This window comes from Ochotona princeps, chromosome 25, assembly GCF_030435755.1.
Source record: "Ochotona princeps isolate mOchPri1 chromosome 25, mOchPri1.hap1, whole genome shotgun sequence".
In the NCBI taxonomy this organism is placed as follows: domain Eukaryota; kingdom Metazoa; phylum Chordata; class Mammalia; order Lagomorpha; family Ochotonidae; genus Ochotona; species Ochotona princeps.
The window spans coordinates 31,191,695-31,219,520 of record NC_080856.1 but is presented as its reverse complement, the minus strand read 5'-3'; the positions used below and the strand labels follow the sequence as shown (position 1 = coordinate 31,219,520).

General features: G+C 42.1%; 1 protein-coding gene and 2 pseudogenes across 1 annotated transcript; all 3 read left to right on the top strand.

Moving 5' to 3' along the window:
- The first annotated feature begins 1,670 nt into the window (after positions 1–1,670).
- On the top strand, positions 1,671–2,496 carry LOC101519578 (olfactory receptor 7A10-like; annotated as a pseudogene).
- A 6,699-nt stretch (positions 2,497–9,195) lies between these two features.
- Positions 9,196–10,125, top strand: LOC101519831 (olfactory receptor 7A10-like). The gene has a single exon (XM_004599466.2). The coding sequence runs from the start codon at positions 9,196–9,198 to the stop codon at positions 10,123–10,125; it is 930 nt and encodes a 309-aa protein (XP_004599523.2).
- Positions 10,126–12,705: 2,580 nt separating this feature from the next.
- On the top strand, positions 12,706–26,263 carry LOC101520067 (small ribosomal subunit protein mS31-like; annotated as a pseudogene).
- Positions 26,264–27,826: the final 1,563 nt, after the last annotated feature.

Below are 27,826 nucleotides of genomic sequence, written 5' to 3'. Positions count from 1 at the left end.
GTTGAGATTCCCCCATTGCAAGCATATTCCAAACATAGAGTCCAGCATCTTGTTGTCCAGTCAAGTTCAACAGCTTCTTAGGTATACCCTCTCTGGTCTGAAGATAGAGCCAGCAGAGTATCATCCCAATCAAATAAAAGCTCCAACATACCATCAGCAAAAATTTACATCATTATGGAATTAATTGACATAGTAATGAGTAACCAATATGGTAAGAGTAAATGCGAGTTCTTAACCACCTTCTGTGACCACCTCATTGACATTTCAATTTTAGTTTATACACAACATATAACAAACCTAACATAACAATAGCACTCCTAGGAATATATCCAGAACAATTGTTTTATGAGAAACCAACATGCACTCCTATGTTCATAGCAGCACAATCAGTAATTGCAAAAACATGGAAGCAGCCAAAATGCCCATCAACAGACGATTGGATAAGAAAGCTATGGTTCATCTACTCCATGGAATACTCCTCAACTATTAAAAAAAACAAAATGCAGTTCTTTGTGGCCAAATGGGCCAAACTGGAAACCATAATGCTAAGGGAAATGAGCCAATCCCAAAAGGTTAAATACCACGTGTTTGCCTTAATTTAAGGTGAGAGACTTTTATTCCTGTCCTTATTGTCTTCTCATCTACACAGATTGGCCATTGTGATAGCTCCTTTTCTGCCATGGAATCATTTGATGTGTATTTGAATGTACTTCAGTGCAAAGAAAACTGAATTTAGAAGGCATGTTTATATGTTCCAAAATGTCTGATGAAAAAAATATCTTAATCCAAACTTAGGAAATGTCATCAAAATTGGAAAACTCTATTTTACAAAATGTATGCACAGGAATAAGTGAATCTATTGGCTGTATGTGCCAAGACTTTGTCATGGACCCTCTTAGTGAAATTTAAGAGGACTTGTGAAAGCTTGTAGTTTTCTGTTGTCAAAATCAGTAACTGATTCTTGGTTTTACACTCGTTGTTATTAAATCAGCAAAAATTTGGTTCTGCAAACTGAGTCGTAGTAATTCAGTTTTAGACATGATTCCAGCCTGTTCCATGTTCAGCTGCTCTTATCCTGTGACACCTTTGGGATTCCTCATTGCCAACATGACTGAATCATTTACTCAAACTCATAGCACTTCTGGCTTCAGGTGCACCATGTGGCTGAAAATCACTTAATCATTCATAATCATGATTGAATCCCAGGATTTCTTATGATACATGAAACCATATATTATACACTGGTTCTTCTCGTGGTTTGTTGTTGTTGTTGCTCATGCATTTAACTGGAAAATGAAAGTATGTTTGTAATCACTAATGAATAGATAACAAGTGGTCAAAAAACTAATTGACACGTGCTTCTTTAAATGTGAGAAATACTTGATACTTTAGGAAAGCACCGAGGGTGGGAAGAAATTCTTGGTCAGTGATCCCTCTGGGAAGGGATAATGGAACCTGAGCCATCTCCAAATGTGGGAGCCACATTCTAAATGGAAAAACATGAATTATGGATTTCTGCTCTGTTGGTTAAGTCTGCTTTGTATGATTCAAGCTAAACTATTTTTTCCTGGTAGTGACTGAGCAACCAAACTCAGCTTTCACAATTCCTTCTTCTGGGATTTTCAGAGGACCCAGCACTGCAGCCTCTCATCTTCGTGTTATTCCTCTCCATGTACCTGGTCACTGTAAGCAGGAACTGGCTCATCATTCTGGCCATCCTCTCAGACCCACACCTCCACACACCCATGTACTTCTTCCTCACCAACCTGTTCTTGGTGAATGTCTGCTTCACCTCCACCACCACAACCCCAAGATGTTGGTGAACATTCAGATGCAGAGCAGAGCCATCAGCTATGCAGGCTGCATCACACAGATGTTCTTTCTGCTATGTGGAGATCTGGACAATTTTCTCCTGACTATGATGGCCTATGACCATTATGTGGCCATCTGTCACCCCCTGCATTACATGGTCATCATGAACCCCTGGCTCTGTGTGCAACTGTTTCTGGTGTGCTGGGTCATCGGTGTACTGAATACCATGTTACACTTCTTAATGGTTTTGAGGCTGAGCTTCTGCACACACCTGGATATCCCCCACTTTTTCTGTGAGTTGAATCAGGTGATCCAGCTCGCCTGCTCTGACACTTATCTTAATGATCTTATGATTTATGTTGTATCTGTGCTGCTGTTGAGAGGTCCCCTGTCAGGGATCCTGTTCTCCTACTCTAAGATCGTCTCCTCCATCTGTGCCATCTCATCAGCTCAGGGCAAGTATAAGGTATTTTCATTTGTGTCTCTCATCTCTTGGTTGTCTCCCTCCTTTATTGCACAAGCTTAGATGTGTACCTCAGTGTCAGTGCTGCCCCAAGTTCAGCTTCAACTGCAGCAGCCTCAGTGATGTACATAGTGGTCACTGCTATGCTGAACCCCTTCATCTACAGCCTGAGGAACACAGACAGGCATCAAGAAGGCTCTGATAAAATTACCAGTTCATAAAGTACATTGGATCGCATGGTATCGGGGCTGATTGGTGTCAACGACCTTGTGTCTCACTTCTCAGTGTCAGACACCATGATTCATTTATTGGAGGAAGAAGCAGAGCTTGCTTAGCCTGTCAGCTCTCTCAGTTTTTATTATTATTAATACTTTCTGTGTATAAACTGCAAATGAATGGCCCATTGTGCTTTGTGTTATCTCTTGTAGCTCAACACACTTTCTTTCTGATGTTTTTCATTTTCCCACATTTATTGTCAGCCTTTTTCCAGAAATACAAGGGGACTAAAGAAAAGTTTCATGGAGAGATGGATGTTAATGAAGTGATCATCTATGTGCTAAAACACTTTCAATTCTCTTTGTATTTCTATACTGCCCATGCTACTTTTTTACAATTGATTCCTATACTGCTTAAATTCTACTTTAGCTAACAAATAAATTCGTCTTTTTTGGTACTTGCCTATTTCAGTATGTGAATTGGTCTCCAGTTGCACTGAATTTATTGCAAAAATACAAGATTTCATTCTTTTAATGGCTGGTTGGCATTCTACACACATTGTTGATGGAATCTTAATTAACATAAGCATTATGCATGCTCCTTGAAATGTATGAGGTTAAGTGTGTAGAACTGAATTTTCCACATTTCTCATGATATGAATTCTTGTCAAATAACATCATATGGCACTAGTCAATGTTCTCCTTCTTAGCTTGATAGTTTAGTTTTCAGATATCCTACATGTAAGGATCATTATAGTAAAAAGTTTAGATGTTCTATACCAGCTACATGAAAAATAAATATATTTTATGCTTTTCCTCATATGTTACAGCTAATACCCAATACAAACCAAAAAAAAATCTGTGAATTATAAGAATGAGACTGGCATCTTGTGATTTGAGTAGTTGATTAACCCTTGACAATACTCCTGTACAGCATGTAATCTTTCTGCTTTTTCTTGCCATTACTACTATGATTAAAAACTTGAAATTATATTATTGTAAAATATTTCAAGAAAAAGAAGGAAGATGAGATGGTTGCAGGGAAGTATGACTAACTTGTTAGAATTGTATTTATGAAATACCTGAAACCTATTCTCTTTATATCTATAAAAATATTAAAAACAAAATGTTCAAAAGTCATAAGAACATTCCCATCCATTTGTTAAACTCATGCAGTTCAATGTTGCTCTCCTTGGTGCTGGGATAGAATTGTTTTGAGGAGTCACCTTGATTCTGCGTGCTCCACAGGAGCAGTCGGCAACTTTAGGAGGCGTGTACCTCAAGCACCTCTGCTCTCCCAGCAGAGGCAGAAGAGACTACAGATTAAGCCTGCCTGGAGTAACCTCCATCCCTCGTGCCTGACAGGGGCAGCAGGAGACTTCAGGGGGCCTCTGCAGGGTGCTCTTGCCTCTACTCAACCATCGGTGGCAGAGTTGACTCCAGATTGGGTGACCCAGGTGCCAATGCTGCTGGGCAAAGCCCTTGGGTTGCCCAGTGGTGACACACTTGGGTACTTGGCATGTGGGCTTACATGGGGTATGGGTTATGACACAAGTAAGGCTGAGTGAGGACTTCAGGATTGATGTCCAGGAGAGGAGTGACTACTGAGGGACATGCATTGAGAAAGCCACTATACTTCCAAGTAAGCGAGAGTGCAGGGACCAAGCAGTTTCATGCAGGTCTAGCCCTGGCTATCATGACTCATTGGGAGTGAGCCAGTTGGTGGAAAATCTCTCCCTCTTTTCCTCACTGTCTTTGTCTCTTTGTCTTTTATGTTCTTTAAAAATATGACACAAAAAGGTAACCGTTTCTTTCTTGTCAGTTGTTGCCCTTTATTTTGGCAATTGACCGAATTAGTTCTCACCTTCCACTTTTAGATTTCTGTAGCTGTTCAGAGCTCCTTTTACATAGCCTAGTATTAGTTCGGTATTTTTATCTTTATCTCAGTTTTCTTAACCTAAATAAATAAATAAATAAAAGATTTAAAATACAGGGTGCAGTGCCAAACTTTGAGGAAAATGTGTATACCTAAAGGAAAAAGAAAACTAAAGAAAAACAAAAACACTACTACACATAGATTTTCAGAATATATATTTTATAACCAGGATTAACTTGCTTGTGTTAAATATATATATTTTTTTACTTGTAAGAGTGAGAGAGAAAGAGTTTGAGAGAGACAGAGAGAGAGTGAGATCTCCTATTTACTAAGTGGTCAAAACAGCTGAAATGAAACCAACTCAAAGCACGTGTTTGGTAGAGGCCCAAACCCTTCCGCTGCAAGCCATCTTCCACCACATTCTCAGACACGTTTAAATTCTAAGTGGAGAAACAGAGGAACTCCAGGCTAGGACATGTCACCGTGGAGCCAGGCATTGGGATGCAGGTGTACACAGCTTCCCTACTTTGATTCAGGAGTGGAGGTGGATTGTGGATGCCTGGTACTCTGGACTGGTAAATTCTTAGTGAGATTACAAGTATATATTTTTGTTCATTTATATCATTGTGTTTTGTATTTTGAATGGCAGTTGTCTTATATTAGAGCAAACATACGAAATTTGTCCTTTTGGGATTGGCTTAAGTGTCTGATGCATCCTTCATCAGACACATGAGGTATCTATCTCACAGGCATTTTTTTTCATGTGATCCAAAAATCTCGCCTCAGGATATATACCCCTAAAGGACATGGGCACCTTGTATCAAAGACATACCTACAATGTCATGCTTAAAACTGTGCTATTTACAACAGACAAAATACAGAATCAAACAAGGCATTCATCATCAGATGATTGAATAAAACAGATGTGGTAAAAAGACACAGTGGAATATTGTTCAACTATTAGAAAGAGCAAAGTTCTATATTTTGCAACAAAATGCCTGAAACCAGAGGACAATTTTGAAATAACCTATGCACTAAAAGACAAGTACTGCATGTTCTGCCTTAGATGTGGGAGCTAATATTTATAAAAAAAAAAAAAACAAGGAAACAAAAGTGTAAGACATGACTGTTGCTACAAATAAGGTTTTGTCAATCTGTGTTTTATGCCCTTATCAAAGCAAGGTTTAATAAAGCCATACCACTATCTTTTCAAGGCAATGTGATTACATGAAAATGGACTGTACATGGGAGACATGGTTATTCTTCCCCATTTGATCATTGTTTATATCTTTGTTAACTCTTGCATTGAACTAGAATCATTTTACCTTTTAGGTGCTTAACTTTATTTGATGAGACATTAAACTCTTCACTGTAATGTAAATTAAGTGTTTTATCACAGGAGGTGGCCAATAATGCATATATTAAAAAAAACACACAAGTTTCTGTACTTTGCTAATACTAATAAATGGTAAGACTTTCGGTGATTGATGCACCAATTACTCTATTTGTTCATAAAACAATGTATATCTGTATACTATATGGCAGGTTTCTAAACCAATCATGTATGGATGAAAAATTATGAAACAATACATCTCTTTGTGTTAGCAAATGCTTTATAATGAGGAACTCGAGGTGTGCTTTTAACTGCTGATGCAATTTCTACTTCCTATATGCTCAGGGCTGCTGGTTCTGAGTCAAATAAAGAACTTCCCCTTTGAGCAGAGGGAAATGACAACCTTATGCCGACATCAGGGGCAGTGGACCCAGCATACCTCCAGACTGGAGATACTGAGGATGCAATCAGGGCAGGTTCTTTTGGAGGAAACATCAACCAAGCAGGAGTTTGCCTTGGAGCTTTGACTTCTGGGATGCAGCAGAGTTCCCAGAGTAGGGGCAATCAACATTGGGCTCAGCTGACTTCCACAGAATCTCTTGGGAAAAGAGAATTAGCAGGAAGGTTTCTTTCTTCCCAGACCAGCATCTCCACAGGGAATTCAGGTGATTAGAGGTCAGAACACCAAGAGGGACATGAGCCTAATGAGCAGAGACAGGGCTGTAAATCCTCACTCTGCTGCCCGTTCTCACAGAGTACATCCTTAGCCCTGATGCCACCCAGAGTTCTTCCAGGGGTCTTGATCTAACGGGGAACCAGGACTGCCCTCCTTCCAGCTGTGTTCTCTGTGACCTTCAATCTTCAGCCTCCATCATCAGCCATCCAGGGAGCAGTCCCATTTCGCTTCAGAGACCCTCCAACCACACGACCCCTCCAGCTGTATATGAGAGCCCAGCAGGTACCATAGGATATAATCCTAAAAAATGAGTGCCCAGGGCATTAACCCGAGGTCACCTAACGGACATACCACTCTATTTCAGATGAAGAGGTGACACTGTTAGTTTGGCTACTGGATGAACTGGTTACTGTATGTATTTGTGATTATAAGGCTAAGTAGAAATATCTGTTGCACTAGCAGCTGATGGGTGACAGTAGAGTGACTGACAGGGGAGCTGCATCAGGGAGAGATTGAGAAGCAGAACATAGTTCAAGGGAAAAGAGAACATGGATCCCAGCATCATAGGAATGACAAGGAGGAGAAAGTAGGGTGCTGAGTTGCAGGGACACACAGGCACTGAGCACATTTAGTATCAATTTATGTAGCTTCCATTAGAGGGGCAGAAATATAAAGAGAGATCAACAAATACAGAGAGCAATGTTTCCTATAGTGATTGACTCCCAAATGACTTTAACTGCTGGCTGGGGCAGCCAAGCAAGTCAGCTGCCCAGACTGTGTGCGTTCCCTCCGTGGGAAGTAGAAAAACTCAGCCTCACAAGCTGTGTCTGGGACCTCCATTGAGCGTACTTTGGGGGGAGGTTGGAGTCCAGAGCAGACCCTTGAATTCTACAAGCAAATAATTCTGAGCTGGGATGCAGGCATCCCAAACAGAATCCAAAGTGCAGCCCTAAAGATCCAGGTCTATGTTTTAATTTTGAAACTCTGCATGAGGAGAAATGCTTTCTGCATGACAAGAATTTATTTTTGAAATGCTTTCTGCATGAGAATTTAATTTTGAAATTCTGCATGAGGAGAAATGCTTTCTCCTGTTAGTTTTACAATAAGATGTTGCTTGCAAGTACCGTTTGCAGCCACGCCTCCGAAAACATGTGGTTCATGACATCTTCTCTCACTTGGGGCTTTCTTTCTTTTTTTTTTTTTAAGATTTATTCATTTTATTACAGTCAGATATACACAGAGGAGGAGAGACAGAGAGGAAGATCTTCCGTCCGATGATTCACTCCCCAAGTGAGCCACAACGGGCCGATGTGCGCCGATCCAAAGCCGGGAACCTGGAACCTCTTCCGGGTCTCCTACGTGGGTGCAGTGTCCCAATGCATTGGACCGTCCTCAACTGCTTTCCCAGGCCACAAGCAGGGAGCTGGATGGGAAGTGGAGCAGCCGGGATTAGAACCGGCGCCCATATGGGATCCCGGGGCTTTCAAGGCGAGGACTTTAGCCGCTAGGCCACGCCGCCGGGCCCAACTTGGGGCTTTCTTATGAAAAGAAATACATAAACCAGTAGCAAATGGCTGTGACCTTTACAACAATGAGACCACAACCCTGTGATCATGTGGCATTTGGAAAAGAGTTTTATTTCAAGCCCTTGATCCCTTTCCAAAAACTATTAAGTATAATAGTTACTCTCAGAGACTAGAGATAACGGACAGAGGTAGGGAGAAGGGGGGGCCGCTAATGGATGCTAATTTAGTGAGGCTGCAACAGTCCTGGACTTGTGTTTCACAGCAGGTGGTGACAGATCATGTCCATGTCCATGTCATGTGTGTTTACTTTAAGCAGTAGAGGACAGGATTTTTGGATGTTCCCACCAGGAGGAAATACTCTGTGCTTGAATGCATACACACAGTCACCAGGACTGAACATTACACCATCCATACAGATATGGCCAGATTACATAGCACCCCCACAAAGATGTGCAATATTTACAGATAAGTTTATTTTATTTACTTATACAAAGCTAACAAATTTCACTTATATTGAAATAATGTAGAAAACTCATTAGCAAACTAAAACCAGCAATACTCACAGAGCATTGTAAAAATTAATAAGCTGCAAGAGGTTCTTAATGTCTACAGGAGACTCTGTGTGTTAGTATTGTAGCATGCTGCGAGGATAGCTCAAGCTCAACCTCTCCTCTAAGCCTGTCCCTTGCCACTCACCCTCCTGTCATGTCCACATCATGCCTGTCTCTTTGGACTATTATTGTTAGGTGTGAACACCCACCCGAGGATCTCTGTAGTGGTTGATCCCTGCAAATCCTTCACTCCTGCATGTGCCCCATGGTTCTGGTTCTCTGTGATTGGGCAGACTCTTTTTGGTCTTACCTAGGCACAAGATGGAACATAGCATCATCAATCAAGGATCTTTTATCTATTTTCTTTCCATATGTAGCATTGGTTGGCTCACAGATGGTGTCTTCATTACCAGGAGATATGTACATGGTACTCTTTTTTCTGTGGAGAAATGCTGGGAGTATGGTCAAATGTCAGCATTTACCTCAAAAAGTTCAAGGCAATTTCTTATTCAAACTACATGATATATGCAGAAATCATAAGGCAAATGCTTAGGAAAGCTGATTCAGAGATGCTGTTAGAGTCCCCACAATGGTACTAAATCATGGGCAGGAGACAAAATTGAGTTTTATGCCTGTAAATATGAATGCCAGCATTTTATCTACATAAATATTAACTCTGTGTAAAATGTAACCATGATGTTTTATGTCTCTATCCTCTCTATCCTAGCAGATTTTCTGAAAACATGGAACCTCACAATAAATCCCAACTCTCAGAATTCCTTCTCCTGGGATTCACAGAGGATCCAGCACTTCAGCCTCTCATCTTTGGGCTGTTCCTCTCCACGTACCTGGTCACTGTCAGTGGGAACCTGCTCATCATCTTGGCCATCCTGTCAGACCCCAAACTCCACACGCCCATGTACTTCTTCCTTGCCAACCTATCTTCCTATGATGTGTGTCTCACATCCACCATTGTCCCCAAGATGCTGGTGAACATCTGGACTCAGAACAAAGCCATCAGCTATGCCGGCTGCATTACACAGTTGTATTTCTTCTTGCTTTTTGTTGAGTTGGAGAACTTTGTCCTGGCTGTCATGGCCTATGATCGCTTTGTGGCCATCTGTCACCCCCTGCACTACACAGTCATCATGAACCCCCGGCTCTGTGTGCAGCTCGTTCTGGTGTCCTGGGTCATCAGTTTCCTGCACGCCCTATTGCAAAGCTTAATGGTTTTGCGTCTGTCCTTCTGTCTGCACTTGGACATCCCTCACTTTTTCTGTGAACTGAATCATGTGGCCCGACTTGCCTGCTCAGACACTTTTCTTAATGATGTCATCATGTATTTTTTTGTTATCTTACTGGGAGGAGGTCCCCTGTCTGGGATCTTGTATTCCTACTCTAAGATCGTCTCCTCTATTCGTAAAATCTCCTCAGCTCAGGGCAAGTATAAAGCCTTTTCCACCTGTGCTTCGCACCTCTCAGTTGTCTCCTTGTTTTATTTCACAGGGCTGGGTGTCTATATTAGTTCTACTGCTACCCAAAACTCACATGCAAGTGCTAGGGCCTCAGTGATGTACACAGTGGTCACCCCCATGCTGAACCCCTTCATCTATAGCCTGAGGAACACAGACATGAAGATGGCCTTGAAAAGACTCTTTGGGCAGAAACTGTGAGATGGTCCATTGACTTGGAGCAAAGAAAGAGCCCATTGTTGTAGCTCTCAATGTCTGCAAGCTTGAAATTGTAACTCCTGGTCAAATCACAAACATAGAATCTTCTCCTTGTGTGTTTAGTTTTCTTATACTTTCTGTTCATTTGGTGTCAACATTTATAAAATTTCAGCAGTACACTTGTGAAGCCATCTGTTCTTTTGAGTAGGTAAAAATTTTCCCTTTGTTACTTTTCAATGTTCCCTAACCTTTAATTAAAACACCTGGAAGTTCATCTTCACTTAATGGATCATTTCCTGTGCAGGGCAGTATCGTTTGAGTGGGTTGTAGTCTCATTTGATTATTCTTGCTAGATTAGCGTACTGGGAATTAACTTTTCTATGAATTCATAAATTTTGTTGCAAACACAGATACACAGAAATTCAGAGAAAAAGAGAGAGAAATCTGTTCACTGGTTCACTTCCCAAGTGACCACAAGTAGCCAGAGCTGAAATAACCCAAAGCCAGAAGACTGAATCCTGGAGACTCTTCCATGTCTGCCATAGACTTGCAGGGTCCCAAGGATTTTGCCCATCATTTATACTGATATTCCTGGAAAAGTAGATTATTTTAAAAATATTTGGCAATGCCCATTGTTCCTATGGAGTGGTAAAGCTTGCATTTCAGATCTGTGTTAAGAGTTTGCATAAAGACACTAAGAGAAATGAACCATAATGGGACTGTATCCCCTGGCATGCCATGGTTATTCATGGGGAAGTATTGTGGACAGCAAAGCAAGCAGCCCAATGGACGAAAACTGAGGTAACAATGTGACCTCTCCCATAAGCACACATCTTCCCCTCTTCCCTCAGTCAGCTAACCATCCACCTGTCATTCAAGAGTCCGCTCACCTGCTTCTACAAGAGTCTCCTGCCCATCTTCTGTTAGCAGACTTGAGAACCCTATTTGCACTCAACACCTGATAGGCTTCTTACTTGTTTTTTTCTTATAAATTCACCTTTGTTTAAAAGTCAGATTTATAGAAAGAAGGAGACAGAGAGAAAGATTTTCCATTCACTGCCTCCCTGCCCAAGAGGCCACAACAATCTGAAACCAATCTGAACCAATCTGAAACAAAAAAACCAGAATCTTCTAGGTCTCCCACACAGGCACAGGGTCCTAAGGTCTTGGCCCTTCCTCTGCTGCTCTCCAAGACCACAGGCAGGGAGCTTGATGGGAAGTGAAACAGCCGGAACAGGAACCAGTTCCCATATAGAAAATGGTGCATGCATTGCAAGGATGTTAACCACCAAACCTTCTCCTTAGGCCCCTTTTTTCTTGTTTCTGGCCATCACCCAGCACATCCCTGATCTTTAAGGGCAACAATTCACATAATGGACACATCACCTACATTCTAGCTGTGAACCAAGTCATCCTCTCCTATTGCTTTTGTTTTTGCAGGTGGATTGACAAGTGTACATTAAAAACCCCGAGGATGTGTTCCAGTCACAGGTCTTTGACAAAGTCTCAGGAAGGACTAATACCGTGAACTGTTGTCCCTGCACTGAAAACTGAAAGAGGTTGATGCTGCCATCAGAACCTCCATGGAGACCCCAAATAATCCAAAAGCAACACCATTCTAAGGGAATCAGAGTGGTAGAAGTGTAGGCAGGGGGGTTTTCTCTGCTCATCTACATTGAGTAGAAGGTGCAGGATAAGCAGGCCAGGGTTCTGGGAAGGGTGATAATGGCTGGGGAGTAATGCAGGTGTTACAGTTTGAGTCCTCCCATGTGTGTACCTCCATATCCTGAGGCCAGACCAGTGTGACTGGAAAAGCATGGAGCACCAGTCTCATCCTATCCAGGCCATCCAGTTGGCCTAAAATTGCGATGTCAGACCGTGTTCATCCTCCACCAAGTCTTTCACAATTACCCACAATGTTTCCTCACACAAGTAACGTGTTCTTCTCTTTCATGCTGGAATAACCAGACAGTAATGTTAGCACAAAATAAACTTTCACACAGCAATTCTCTTTGATCTTCATAAACATTCCTTGCTTTCCTTATACACAAGGGCATTTTCCTTATTTGTTGTTTTTTTTTTTTTTTGATGACTGTATATTAAATACAACCAAACCTTTCACAAGTGGGAATCTGTACTCTGTTGATGAAAAGCACTTAATCATCTCTAGAAATAGGCATATATTTCCCCTCACACAATTGCCGTAATCAAGTCAGTTACATTTATCTTCTCAGACAAAATGTAAGTCAAGAAATATTAAAATAAAGCATTTATTTTACTTACTCCATGTTAGTGTTGGTTACACTGTCTTGTCTATGTGAAGCAATGATCAAAAGATAAGCCATGCCTTAAAGTAATTAAATTACTTTTGGTATTCTTTTTCAATCATGCCCATTTTCTTTTTTTACATAACACATTTACACAATGTGTACAGATTTCATAGATTTCAAAAATCTATATGTGACTATATGGACTTTTAATGAATGCTTTTTAATCCGCATTTAGAATTTAAACCACATTTAGAATTTAAACTTCTTTAGAAATCACCCAGGCATTCTATAACTTTCTCATGTTTCACCCTCTTCCAGTTGCGGTGTCGGGTCAAGCTGTGTTTCGGTGATGTTCCCTCGGGTCTCCCCGTTCCTGCCGCTTCGCCTCTTGTGCCGCCTGCCCTTGTCCTGTGGAAGTCGGGAGGCCTGGAGCACCGCGACGGCGTTGCTCGGGTCTCTGGCGGGAACAGTCAGAGCAAAAAATAATAGCCAAAGATATTTCAGCACAAATAATGTGGCCTACTGCAAGAAAAATGAACAGTCCGTTGCCGGCAATGAGATTTCTGAGACTACTTCCAAGAATCCAGAGACAGCAAAGGAAAATACAAAAAAAAAAAAAAACAAAACCCAAAAAACAAAAAACAAAGACTTGTTGAGCATCATCAAGGGTATGAAAGTTGAATTGAGCGCAGCAAATGTACAGACAACAAGGCCACTCGGCCAAAGGCAGCCAAAAAGCGTGGAGGCCAAGATCAGCAGGCCTCCACGGGCCGCCAACAAAGCCCGGAGGAAGAGAGGCCAAGCCCCTGAGTCCTGAGTTGGTGGCAGCCACATCCGCTGTTGCGGATTCTCTTCCCTTTGATAAGCAGAAGATCAAATCAGACCTGCTCAGGCAGCTCCCGCAGCATGAGGAGGACGCGTGGGCACAGAGAGATGGGCCGAGAGCGAAAATTAGTTTCGGTAACATAATATCAGAAATGAAAGTTACCAGACCTGCTGCAGTTAGAGTTCGCCAAGACCACAGCACCAGATTCAATTTGACGAAGAGTGTGACAGCTCGCCTGAGCAGTCTGTCAATCTCAGGAAAGTTGTTAGGAGAGAGTTACTCAAAGGGAAGAGACTTAATATTTTTGACATAGAGACATTTACTGAAGACGCACCTAAAACAGAAACGCCGCCTTAGCTCTGGGATATTGAATTTGCTAAGCAGTTGGCTGCAGTCAGTGCACAGCCCTTTCAGAATGGCTTTGAGGAGATGATCCAGTGGACCAAGGAGGGGAAATTGTGGGAGTTTCCGATTAACAACAAAGCAGGTTTTGATGATGATGGTTCAGAATTTCATGAACACATTTTCCTGGATCAACACCTGGAGGGTTTTCCAAAACAAGAACCAATCCGCCACTTCATGGAGCTGGTGACTTGTGGCCTTTCCAGAAATCCATATCTCAGTGTGAGACAGAAGGTTGAGCACATAGAATGGTTTAGAAATTATTTTAATGGGGCCGGGCGGCGTGGCCTAGTGGCTAAAGTCCTCGCCTTGAAAGCCTCGGGATCCCATATGGGTGCCGGTTCTAATCCCAGCAGCTCCACTTCCCATCCAGCTCCCTGCTTGTGGCCTGGGAAAGCAGGAGAGGACGGCCCAAAGCTTTGGGACCCTGCACCCGCGTGGGAGACCTGGAAGAGGTTCCTGGTCCCTGCATCGGATTGGGCACAGCACCGGCCTGTTGCGGCTCACTTGGGAAGTGAATCATCGGATGGAAGATCTTGCTCTCTCTCTCTCCTCCTCTCTGTATATCTGACTTTGCAATAATAATAAATCTTTAAAAAAAAGAAATTATTTTAATGAAAAACGGGACATTTTAAAAGAAAGTAACCTACAGTTCAATTAAGACTTCGGAAGTTTTTATTTGGATACTGTAACTAAATAAAATAGTTATACTAAAAAAAAAAAAAAAAAAAAGTCCCATCAGTGGTTTTTTTGGTTTTGTATTAAAATATCAAACTGGTCTTACTTAGGATGTTTTTCTTAGTGGTCTCTACTTTGAAATACATGCGAGCAAATCTAAATCAGGAACCTTCCAAATTTCCAAGTCAATCTGGTGTTGGTAAACAGCATTCAATCACTAAGGTGGCTATGAGCATACCTGGGTATAATTCCGATGATACTCCCGGTACATAGAAATACAGATAAACCCAATAATGCTGAAACAGTGATGCTAGCCACAAAGCAGGAGGAACAGCTTGAAACTTCCTGGTGAAAAAGTGGAGCTGCATTCCCTGTGGGCCGTGTCAATTGCAAGAAGTCCAACAGATCTGGTGCAACAATTTCCCCCCATTAGAAAGGAAAGAGTCAGAAATTTGCATCTTGTGTTTAAAATTTTAATATCAAACATTGTGACATAGCTGCTTTGTATATACCTATTGTAAATATATATGTTATATATATCATATAAGTATTTTACGTAAGTAATATGCTGTATATAATTTTAATTTAATATGTAATTTAATGTTTAATATAATAAATTTAAATTTATAGATCAATATAATTTATAAATAAAAAATATATATGCACATATGTATATGTTTTCCAAGTGTGTAAACACATTTAAACCATGCTTTTAGTCCTCAGTTGATGGAAATCTAACTTGACCCCACATGGTTCTATTGTGAGCTGACTTGCTACAGACATGGGAACACAGGAATCTCTGATCCTACACTGTGTCATTCCCTTTCCCTATCTTCCCAGAAGTGAAATGCCTTGGTCCTATGGTAGGTCCATGCCTGTTTCACTTTAGCAAGCTATAGAGATCATGCTAATTTACATTTCCTAAACAGTGTATTAGGGTATCCTTTTCTTTGCAACCAGGCCAACATTGTATTGAATTGTTGGATAATGGTCATCCAAACTGGAGTGATGTGCTACACCACTGTGGCTTTTATTTTCATTTCCCAGGTGGAAAATGATGCTGAGCATCTTTTCAAGTTTCATTCAAGTGTCATTCCTTCCTCGAAGGTATATCTATTCATAAAGGTGGCTCAATTCTTGAAAGCAATTTTTATGGGGAAAGCAGTTTCACTGAGAGAAGAAACAGAAAGATCGTTCATCTGCTGATTCACTCCACAAATGGCCACAATGGCTAGAGCTCAGCCAACCTGAAGCCAAGAGCCAGGTGCTTTTTCTGGGTTTCCCACATGGGTGCAGGTTCCCAGAGCTTTGGGTCATCTTCTGCTGATTTCTCAGGACATAGCAGGAAACTAAATGGGGAGTGAAGCAGCCAGGACACAAACCGAGGGTTTTCCTGTTGAAACCTCATGCCAGACACATAGCTCATTTCTTAGCTGGGTTGTTTTCCTGAGTTCTTTAACCTTGTGTATACTGCAAATTAATTTTTAAAGAAATGCTGCGTTTTCAAATGTTTTCTCCCATTATGTCAGCCACCTGTTGACTTTATTAATTCTTCCTTTGCTGTGCAGAAGCTTCTTAGATGGGGATAATGTCAGATTCTATTTTGGTTTTGCCTGTGTGCCTGTGTGTTTGATCATCTTACCTCGGTCAGTGTCTTACACTGACTGCTCTAGGTTTTGCTCTAGTACTTTGACAATACCTGGTTTTAGGTCTAGATTGCATTCCGGGTGTTTTTTATGTAGGATATATAGGAGGAGTCCTGTTATAGACCTGTTTCCTACACACAATTTGTTATAACTTTATCCTTTCTGAAGCCAAGTGTATTTTTTAAATTATTTTTTTATTAATTATTATGCATTATGTGACAGTTTCATAGGCTCTGGGAATCCTCCAACCCCTCCCCATGCCCCTCCCCTCCCCCGGAGGGTTCCTCCACCTAGATGCAGTATTACAGTTCAAATTCAATCAAGATTTTTTGCTTGCAAACATATACCAAGCATAGAGTCCAACTACTTATTGTCCAGATGGGTTGAACAGTTTCTTGGGGAGACCATTTCTGGTCCAAAGTTAGAGCTGGTAGAATATCATCCCAGTCAATTAAGAGTCCCAATATAACATTAACAGCAATTTGTAACATTATGGAATTGACATGGTTTTGCGTAACCAGTATGTTAAAAAAAAAAAAAAGCAAAAAAAATGCAAGTTCTTAGCCACAACCTATGATTTGCTCATTGACATTTCAATTTTAGTTTATATACAGGACCGGCTGCTATATACCTTAAAATGACTATAAAGTACCATTCAGCTGTCTCGTGTCTATTTCATTTTAGTATTTAGCCATTTGTTGTGTTGAAGCATAATTTTGCTGATCTTGGCAGATTTTAGGATAATCTAGACTAGCTTGTAACTCTAACAAGACATTTGTCAACAATTAAGGTGCAGAACATTTTTTGGGTGGAGGGGTGTGCAGGAAAGTCCCCAACACCACGGTGAGGAGTGACTAATCTTTGTGTCCCACCCAGCGAGGCATGAGCCAATCCACGCCAGCTCTTTCCTGTCAGATTCTAAGCTCTACTTTTTGTTGTTTGTCTATTTATTTTAGGTTTTTTTTTTTTTTAGTTTGTATGATGGTTTCTTTGCTATGAGGGGTTTTCGGAACGATCCTGATGGTCATTGCAAGGGAGGGTGGGGCTCCAAAAGTGGAGCCAGGCTCAGACCAGAGAAAGCTCTCCTCCCTGGTCCCAAACAACGTTTATTGTTCTTCTGTTTCTGCGGACCGCTCAGGGCTTCTGGTTGTCTTTCTGATGACGTTGGCTTCTGCACGGTAGTGTTTGAACTTCTTCCATCCCCAGCGGAAGCTCTGGTTGGGGGTGCGTGACCTCAGAGTACTCGGCCTCCGAGGGCATCCAGTTCCCTGTGGCCTCCTTGGCAGTTGGGATATAGTCCTTGTTGCTCGTATTAATAGTTTGTGGTGAAGGTCTGGGTATCTTCATGGTTGGGATCCAGGCTTTCTCCTTGCCACCTGCTCCACCCTGGAGTGCCCCCCTGCTCCACGCACATGACCTCCTGTTACGAGGTTGTCAGAATCACACCCGATTCCCCCCTCATGCATTGGTATAGTAGTTTTACCATTGTTTAGTGCCGCTTTGAATCTGTTGTCTATGAATTACCAGATTTGATCTTGATAGGCTATATTGTACTTTTCCTCACTCTTTTTATGGTCCTGAAAGGCTTCCCTGCACTCCCCCCCATTACGGATTAACATAGCGTATTGAGGGTATAGTAGGTTTTACATTTTTTCGATGTAGATCTTAAGTATTCTGACATTAATTGTTGGTTTATAGATTATATCGCATTATCTTATTGTATTGGATACAGGTTGCTAGAGATTGCACTAATATTACAATATACAGGTACTATCTTTCAGGTTGTCATCTTTTCATCTCAAATTAAGGCAAACATGTGGTATTTAACCTTTTGGGATTGGTTCATTTCTCTTAGCATGATGGATTCCAGTTTGGCCCGTTTGTCCACAAAGAACTGCATTTCGTTTTTTTTAAGAGCTGAGTAGTATTCCATAGAGTAGATGAACCATAGCTTTCTTATCCAATCCTCTGTTGATGGGCAATTTGGCTGCTTCCAGGTTTTTGCGATTGTAGATTGTGCTGCTATGAACATAGGCGTGCATGTTGGTTTCTTCTATATGAGATGTTTTGGATATATCGCTAGGAGTGCTATTGCTGGATCATATGGCATGTTGATTTTCAGTTGTTTGAGTATTCCCCAAACTGATTCCCATAGAGACTGTACCAGTCTACAGTCCCACCAGCAGTGGAGAAGGGTTCCCTTTTCCCCATATCCTCGCCAACAAGTGTTGGTGGTATTATGTATATGTGCCATCCTTACTGGAGTTAGGTGGTACCTCAAGGTTGTCTTCATTTGGATTTCCCTTATTGCCAGGGAACTTGAGCATTTTTTCATATGCTTGTTTACCATTTGGGTTTGTTCCTTTGTGAAATGTCTGCCCATTTCTCGTGCCCATTTCTTGAGTGGCTTGTTTGTTTTGACATTTTGGTTGTTTTGTAGTTCTTTGTATATTCTGGAAATTAGCCCTCTCTCATCTATGTCGTGCGCAAAGATCTTCTCCCATTCTGTGGGCTGCTTTTTTACTTTGTTGATTGTTTCTCTAGCTGTACAGAAGCTTCTGAGTTTGATGAGGTCCCAATTGTTTATTTTGGTCTCGATTTCTACTGCTTTTGGAGTCTTTTTTAGGAAGTTAGGACCTACCTCTAGATCTTGCAGAGTATTTCCAACATTTTCTTCCAAAAGTTTGAAGGTTTCTGGATGTAGGTTTAGGTATTTTATCCATTTAGATTTGATCTTGGTGTGTGGTGAGAGATGTGGTTCTATCTTTTTGTTTCTGCAGGCTATTAACCAGTTGTCCCAACAGCATTTATTGAGCATACCTTCCCATTTGCTTGGATTGTTGTCTGTCTTTTTGTCAAGATTAATTGACTGTATCTATGTGGATTCCTGTCTGGTGTTTCTATTCTGCTCCATTGATCTTCCTCTCTATCTTCGTGCCAGTACCAGGCTGTTTTGATAACCACTGCCCTGTAGTATGTCCAGAGGTCCGGAACTGTGATTCCCCCTGCTAACTTCCTGTTCTTCAGGATGGTTCTAGCTATTCGTGGTTTTTCGTGTTTCCAGATGAACCTTTGAATCATTGTTTCCAGATCTGTGAAGAATGTTTTGGGCAATTTGATTGGGATTGCATTGAATGTATATATTACTTTTGGTAGTATAGACATTTTAATGATATTGATTTTACCTATCCAGGAGCATGGGATGTTACTCCATCTTTCGAGGTCTTGTTCAATTTCTTTTTTAAGCAGTTTGTAGTTTTCTTCAAATAAGTCTCCTACATTTTTCGTTAGGTTTATTCCCAGATACTTCATACTTTTCTCAGTTATTTTGAATGGTATCTTGCTGGTTAGGTCTTTTTCCATCTTTGGGCTATTTGCATACACTATGGCTGTTGATTTTTGTTCATTAATTTTGTACCCTGCCACTCTACCGAACTCTCGTATAAGATCTAGCAATCTCTGTATTGAGTCTCTTGGGTCTTCTATGTAGAGAATCATGTCATCTGCGTATAGTGAAAGCTTGACTTCTTCATTTCCCATTTGGATTCCTTTGATTTCTTTTTCTTGTCTTATGGCCTCAGCGAGTACGTCTAGGACTATGTTTAACAGCAGCGGAGAAAGCAAACATCCTTGTCTTGTTCCAGATTTCAGTGGGGAGGGTTCTAGTTTTTCTCCATTCAGTATGATGCTGGCATTGGGCTTTTCATATATTGCTTTGATTATGTTGTGGATTTTTCCATCTATGCCTAACTTGGTTAGGGTTTTTAACAGGAAATTGTGTTGGATTTTGTCGAAGGCTTTTTCTGCATCTATTGATACTATCATGTGGTTCTTGTTTTGCAATGTTTGGATGTGGTGTATCATATTTATGGATTTCCGAATGTTGAACCATCCCTGCATTCCAGGGATGAATCCTACTTGATCCGGATGAATGATCTGTCTGATGTGTTTTTGAATTCTGTTGGCTAGGATTTTGTTGAGAATCTTAGCATCGATGTTTATCAGAGAAATAGGTCCGTAGTTTTCCTTCTCAGTTGGGTTTTTGTCGGGTTTTGGGATTAAGGTGATTTTGGCTTCATAGAATGAGTTTGGATGAGTTGCCTCTTTTTCTATTGTTTTGAAGAGTTTGTAGAATATAGGGGTCAGTTCTGTTCAGAATGTTTTGTAGAATTCTGCAGTGAAGCCATCTGGGCCTGGGCTTTTCTTTGTTGGGAGACCTTTAATCACTGATTCAATCTCTGCTTCAGTTATGGGTTTGTTCAGGGCGTTTGTTGCCTCTGGGCTAAGTTTTGGCAAGTTGTATAAGTCTAAGAACTTTTCCATTTCTTGGTGGTCTTCTGATTTGTTGGAGTACAGTGCTTTGTAGTAATTTCTGATTATGTTCTTAATGGTAGTAGTGTCTGTTGTTATGTTGCCTTTTTCATCTTTGATGCTGTTAATTCTTTCTTTCTCTTGTTTTATCTTTGTCAGTCGGGCCAGCGCGGTGTCTATTTTGTTTATTTTTTCAAAAAACCAGCTTTTTGATTCATTGATTCTGTGTATAGTTTTTTTAGTTTCTATCTGATTAATTTCCTCCCTTGTTTTGATGATTTCTTGTTTCCTGTTGTATGTGGGACTCTTCTGCTGCTGTTTTTCCAAATCCTGGAGGTGTGTGGTTAGTTCCTGTATTTGACGCCTCTCTTGGGCCTTGACATGGGCTCGAATTGCGATGAATTTACCCCGCAGCACTGCTTTGGCCGTGTCCCATAAGATTTGGAATGTTGTGTCAGAGTTTTCATTGGTTTCCATAAATTTTTTGATCTCATCTTTAATTTCTTCTCTGATCCATTGTTCATTTAATAGCATATTGTTTAGCCTCCAAGAGTTTCTGTATTTTCTTGGGCATTTTGAATTGCTGACTTCCAATTTCAGTCCATGGTGGTCTGAGAGGGCACATGGTATGATTCCTATCTTTTTGAAGTTATTTAGGTTTGCTTTGTGTCCTATCATGTGGTCGATCCTGGAGAAGGTGCCACATACAGCTGAAAAAAATGTATAATCTGTGGCCTTGGGGTAAAAAGTTCTATAAAGATCTACCAAGTCCAGTTGTTCTATTGTTTGTATGAGCTCTGTTGTTTCTTTGTTGAGTTTTTGTTTTGTTGATCTGTCTGTTGTTGTTAGCGGGGTGTTAAGGTCACCCACTATCATTGTGTGCATATCAATGTCTCCTCTTAAATCTGTAAGTAATTGCTTCACGTAGCTAGGCGCGTTCGAATTTGGTGCATATATAGTCACAATGGTGATTACTTCCTGATGTATCAGTCCCCTCACCAATATATAACGACCTTCCCTGTCTTTTTTGATGTCTGTCAGCTTGAAGTCTATATCATCTGAAATTAGAATAGCTACCCCAGCCTTTTTTCTCATCCATTGGCATGAAATATCTTTTTCCATCCCTTCACTTTCAGTTTTTTAGAGGCTTTTCTGGTTAGATGTGTCTCTTGTAGACAACAGATTGATGGGTTCTGTTTCAGGATCCAGTCTGTTAATCTGTGTCTTTTGATTGCTGAGTTTAGGCCATTTGTGTTTAGAGATAATATTGAGAGAAATTGATTTTGAGCTGCCATGAGTGTGTGTAAGTGTGCAAGTGTGTGTTTGCGACTATTAGAATCTCTGCCTGGTTGACTATCCTCTTATGGAGATTAGTGGGGAGGTCTTCCCATTTGCCATCTTTGATTTTGGTTTTCATTTTTTCTCTCTGGGTTTAGGACCTTCCTGAGGAGGTTGTCTAGGGCCGGTTTCGTGCTAGTGTATTCTTCTAGTTTCTCTTTGCTGTTGAAATATTTAATTTCATTCTCAAATACAAATGAGAGTTTTGCCGGGTACATTATTCTCGGTTGGCAGTTGTTTTGTTTCAGGATTTGAAAGGTTTTACCCCACTCTCTTCTTGCCTGGAGAGTTTCTTCTGAGAGATCTGCTGTGATTCTAATTTGCCTTCCTCTGAAAGTAATCTTGTCCTTTTTTCTTACTTGTCTTAGAATTGTTTCTTTGTATTCGCTTGAAGGCAGTTTGCGGACCACATGTCTGGGTGAGGATCGCTTTGGGTTGAATCTATTGTGGGTTCTCTGACCTTCCTGGATTTGTGCTGGATTTATATTTCCGGTGTTCTGGAAGTTCTCCTGTATTATTTCATTGAAGACCCGTTGAAAGCCTATCTCCTTTTTCACTCCCTCTGGAAGGCCTATTATTCTAATATTTGATTTTTTGAGGTTGTCTTTCATTTCCTGTATGGACCTATTGGCTTTCTCCAGATTTGTCTCCAACTGTTTGATGAACTGCTGCCTTTCATTCTGAATGTCTTCCAATTCTGATATTCTGTCCTCTGCTGTGTTCATTCTGTTGGTTAGGCTTTCAATTTTGTGTTCTATATCGAGGATTCCCTTTTTGACTTGATGTATTTCTGCAATGATATGGTTTTCGAATACCTTGGACTCTTCCCAGCACTTCTCGCTGTCTCTGATGAATCTCATCACTAGTTTCTTAAATTCCTTCTCTGGTAATTCCTCTATGTCATCATCTTGCATCTCAGGTATTGAGATTAGTTTTTGGTTGTTTTGGGGGGAAATGCTTGATCTTTCTTCTGGGCCATTACCTTTTCTGATACTTCTCCTCATTGTGTTGCTGTTTCCTGCCATTTTGGGATTTTAGCCTCTGACTTGTTTGTCTGGAGCCGTTGCCCCGGTGCTGTAGCTTATAGGAAGTTTGACCCAGGAACTGCTGTATGGAGTGTTGGCCTAAGTATAGCTAAGCACAGCAGGGGGTTCCAGGTGCTTGTTGTTCCGAGTTTGCGGACCACAGCCCCGAGCTGGGTCAGGAGACTCTATGTCCCAGCCCTAGTGCCAGGCCTTCCCCCTGCAGCTCCCACTCAAAGTCGTTGCCCCTCTGGAAGACACAATGCTCCATGCCTCCGTCTGGGTTGGTTGACTCTGCTGAGCTGTGCTTTGCCTCTTGGGCTCAGAGCCTCTGGGCCACCTCAGGACACAGGTCTACAGAGCCAGTCCTGCCTCTTGGGCTTGGGGCGGGAGCCACGAGTAGCTGGGCCCTCTGCGCCACCTCAGGCCACAGGTCCACAGAGTCTCATCTTGCCTCTTGGGCTCGAGGCAGGAGCTGGGGCCGTGGACGCTTGTAGTAGGGGCCTCTGTGCCACCTCAGGCCACAGGTCTACAGAGCCGGTCCCGCCTCTTGGACTTGGGGCAGGAGCCACATGTAGCTGGGGCCTCTGCGCCACCTCAGGCCACAGGTCCGCTGGGAGAACTTGCCCAGCAGTTCTGCAGAACTGGCTTTGTTTCAGGGTCTCCTGCTGAGCTGAGCACAGCAGGGGATCTGTTCACGTTCATAGTCCTGCCCTGCCCCCTTTACAAGGCTGTTCTTTCTCTCTTTCTTTTTTTTATTTGCACTTTCTCAAAGGTGTTCTGCTCTTGGGAGCAGAGCCATGGGAGTCTGTAGCTGTGCTCCCACCAGCCTGCACCTCTGTCCAGGGAGGCTCTGCCAAGTGTTGCCCCATTCCTAATGCTCAGGCTGAGTCCAGCAGCAGTTTCCACAGGGGACTCGCAGTTAGTCAACCTTTTGGAGCTGAGTTGGGGATTACTGTAACCCGGACCCAGAGCACAGCTCCAGTCCCCTCTGCACTCTCTCAAAGTTGCTGACCTGCTGGGAGGCAAGTTTCTGGGCAACCCCCCCAGCTTATCTTCTTGGGATGATGCCCCCTTTGTTCAATCCAGTAGCCTCCTTTAGGGTCTCCTGCACTCCAGTGGTCTGTGCCCCTGTGGGTGTGGACGCCTGTCCTTCCAACCGCCTTTGTCCTCCCAGGAATGGCTGAGATTCCGCCGCCTTCCCCCTGGCTGGGATCGCAACTCACCAAAATCCTCGTGGCGTGCTGTCTCCTCTTTTTTCCTTTTTATGGTTGTCTCTCCACGCTGTGTAGATCTTCTTACTTCAGCGAACTCCAGTGACCTTCCTACACCTATCCCCTCAATTCTGTGTCTCCTGGTTTGTTTCTCTGCTGGATCAATTCCCCTCTGTCCCCACACTGCCCTACACCAGCTCTCTATGGTCGGCCATCTTCCTCACTCCTCCCTATGAACTAATTCCTCATGATGTATTTTGCAGCTATGCTTTTAGGGGCTGGTCCCCTGTCTGGGATCCTGTATTCTTACTCTAAGATTGCCTTCTCCATCCATGCCATTTCGTCAACTCAAGGGAAGTATAAAACCTTTTCCACCTGTGCCTCTCATCTTTTGACTATCTCTCTATTTTATGGAACAAGCTTAGGTGTTTACCTCAGTGCCAGTGCTACCCCAAGTTCAGCCTCAACTGCAGCAGCCTCGGTGATGTACACTGTGGTCACCCCCCATGCCGAACCCCTTCATCTACAGCCTGAGGAACACAGACATGAAGAGGGCTCTGAAAAGACTGCTGTTCCATAAATGATAGTGGAACCCACAGTGTTGGGGCTGAGCAGTGTCAGTGGCTCATGTCTCAAGCCTCAGAATCAGACACCATGATGCATTTATCAGAAGAGGAAGCAGAGCTTACTCTGTTCACTGTCTTTTTTAAATTATGTTTTAATCATTAACTCCTCTGTGTACAAGGCAAATTAATGATCATTTCATTCAATGTGTGCTATCTCAGCTAGCACACAATTTCTTTCTGATTTTTCCTTTTTCCCCAACATTTCATGTCAACATTGTCCCAGAAATAAAAGAGATCTAAAATTTTATGCAGAGATAGAAATGCATGAGGAGTTAGGCTATGTGCTAAACAACATTTAATCCCATGTGTATTTTTTACAGTGCATATACTACTTTTAAATTTCATGGTTATATTTTGTAATATTCTCTTTTAACGACCATATAAAGTTGCTTTTGCACAACTGTCCTATTTCTGCTTGGATAATGTTTTCCAGTTGAACCAAATTTATTGCAAAAAGGTAAGATTTCATTCTTTTAGGTGTTGGCTGGTAATCTACTTTGTATGTGTACCAGATATCTGTTGATGGAATGCTAATTAGCAAAACAATTATACATGCACCTGGATTGTTTGAGGTGAAGTGTGCAGAATTAAAGTGTCCACATTTCTCGTGACATGATTTCATGTGAAATAACTACATGTGACACTTTTCCTTGTTCTCCTTCTTAGCTGTTAGTTTAGTTTCCAAATAAGAATGATTTTAATAAGGTGCTTGCATGTTCTAATCAGTCCAGATACAGAGATTTATACTTATGCTTTTTCATATGTGACAGTTATATACCACACCCACAAAAGGCCACAATGTGTTCTTATGAAACTGGCGACCAGTCTGCTGCACATGCTGGCAGACATAGGAACCACGGCTGTAGGGCTGGTCCAATGAGAGATTTTTGGGGCCATTTTCTGGGTTGATGTTCCCTCTGTGGTACTTGAAGGCTGAGCTTGTCTTGGGCAGGACTGGACATGGCCACAGCACCCACTGGTTTGCCCATCATAGAGGGCAGAACAAATTGATCAACTACCCCAGTGCAACTTGACAGCAAATTTCTGGACAAAAGGAGACTCAGAGGTGGACTATGACAGCCAAATAAGCTCAGAAAGATTTCCTCATCCTTGGAGTGCCAATGCAAGCAACATCTCAGAAGTATCAAAAACAAATGAACAGAACTCTCAGAAAATACTCCACAATGGGGACAATGGGATGACATTGGATGGCAGTTCCACCATCCTCAGGATAATGTGGCAGTGGGGAGCCTGGACATGGCTCCTCATTTTGCATCTGACTTTACTCCATCTACAGGGAGAAAAAGAAGAAAATGTGTAAACAAGGGTCTAATCCACTACTCCCTAATCCTTGACCCTTCCCACCCTGATCAACTATGTAAACATCATCACTAATAAAATTTAAAAAACAATGAAACTGGCGTCTTGTGATTTGGTTGTTTTATTATTGGTAAATTATCCTGCTTGTCTATCTCTGTATATATTACTGTAGCGCAGTAGTCTTTCTGCACTCTTCTTGTCATTGTGGCTATGATTATATAGTTGGAGTTACATTACTATTAAAAATTAAAGAAGGAAGGAAAGGGAGATTGAGGCAGCAATATATGACAGATTTCTTAGATTTTAATTTATAAAATACATTGCATCTGTTCTGTTTATAGCCTTAATTTTTATTAATTTATTTTATTTTAATTAATGTTAGCATTGTTGATGAGAGTAGGGAAGGATAAGCACTAGGGAAAAGTGGGTGTGAACTTTGTTTTTGAATTTTCTTTTTCTCCTTTCTGTTTCAGGGGATGGGATATTAGACGAAGAAGCCTTACCCAGCCTCTCAACCACCCCAAAACCCAGGGTTGGGCAAACATCGCCCAGTACCAACACAGGTCCCATTGTGAAACACAGTGAGGGTCTTGACCGGGTTGTATTTATACTACTGAAATGTTGACAGTCTCACCAATCCAAGTATGATGGAGCCATTTCTGTGTCCTTTAGTCACCTCAGAGTCTTCATTCGCTCAAATATATACTGGCATCATTTGGCTGGGGCAGTTATCCAATTTGTTCTGTCTTCCTTCCCCTGGGATAGTGACTTGAAACACCTGGCTCCCACACACCAAAGGCCCAGAGACCCAGAACCCGCCTCGTAGGCAGGCCAAGAACCCAGGCCAGGTGATTAGAACCTCGCTGGCTTCCCCACCGGCAAACCCAGAGAAACAATATCCACCAGGTAGGCAGGCCAAGAACTCAGGCCAGATGACCCAAACCTTTCTGGAACCCCGTGCCAAAACACACACCTCAAGGGCCACAGACCCGGCAGCCACTGTACAGGCATACCTAGGACCCCCTGCCAGATCCCCAATACCCAGGACTCAGGGAACCAACATCCACTGTACACGCAGGCCAAGGACCAGAGCAGATGACACGAATCCACTGTCACCCCCATGGACAAGGCACCTACCATGCAGCCAGGACATGGCATCAGACTAGGAGACTCAGGTCCCGCTGGATACCCTGCTCCTGGAGCCCACAATCTGACATGCACCACACAGCTGGGCTAAGGACCTAGAACAGATAACCCAAACACTACATATCCCAGACACCCAGGGCTGACGGACCCGCACCAGTCACACAGGTGGGCCAAGAACCTGAGCTAGGTGACCCAGATCTGCTTGAAACCACATCCCCAGTTTTCACAGACCTGGCAAGTGCTGTGCGGGTAGGTCAAGAAGCTGAGCCAGGTGACCTGAACCCCACCTGTTCCCCCGAAGCGGCTTTCACCCAGTACCCACCACTCATCTAATTCAATATTGCTCTCCTTGGTACTGGGATAGAAATTTTGGGAAAACCTCTGTTTCTTCATTTGGAGCTTTGAGTATTCTTCCTACTCATACTAGGACCATACATTACCAGAATCCTGTCCTTGGGCCCAGCTCTATAACTCAGTGCCTAAAATCTTCACCATGAATGCACCAGGATCCCAAATAGGCATGGAATCTTATCCTAGCAGGCCCTGCTTCCCATCCAGCTCCGTGCTTGTGGCCTGGGAAAGCACTAGAGGTTGGCCCAAAGCTTTGGGACCCTGCAACCCATCTGGGAGACCTGGAAGAGGATCCTGGCTCCTGGCTTTGGATCATCATAGCTCCAGCTGTTGTGACCACTTTGGGATGAATCAACAGACAGAACATCTGTCTCTCCTCCAGTCTATATATCTGACCTTGCAATATAAAATAAATAAATCTTTTAAAAATACATTAGTTTTATCAAAAAATGTTAAAAGGCTTAAAATACAGGTGGCCAATCTTTAAAAATAATTTGTGTGCCTAAAAAAGAAGCATACACACAAACACACACAAGTCCACATAGATTTTCAAA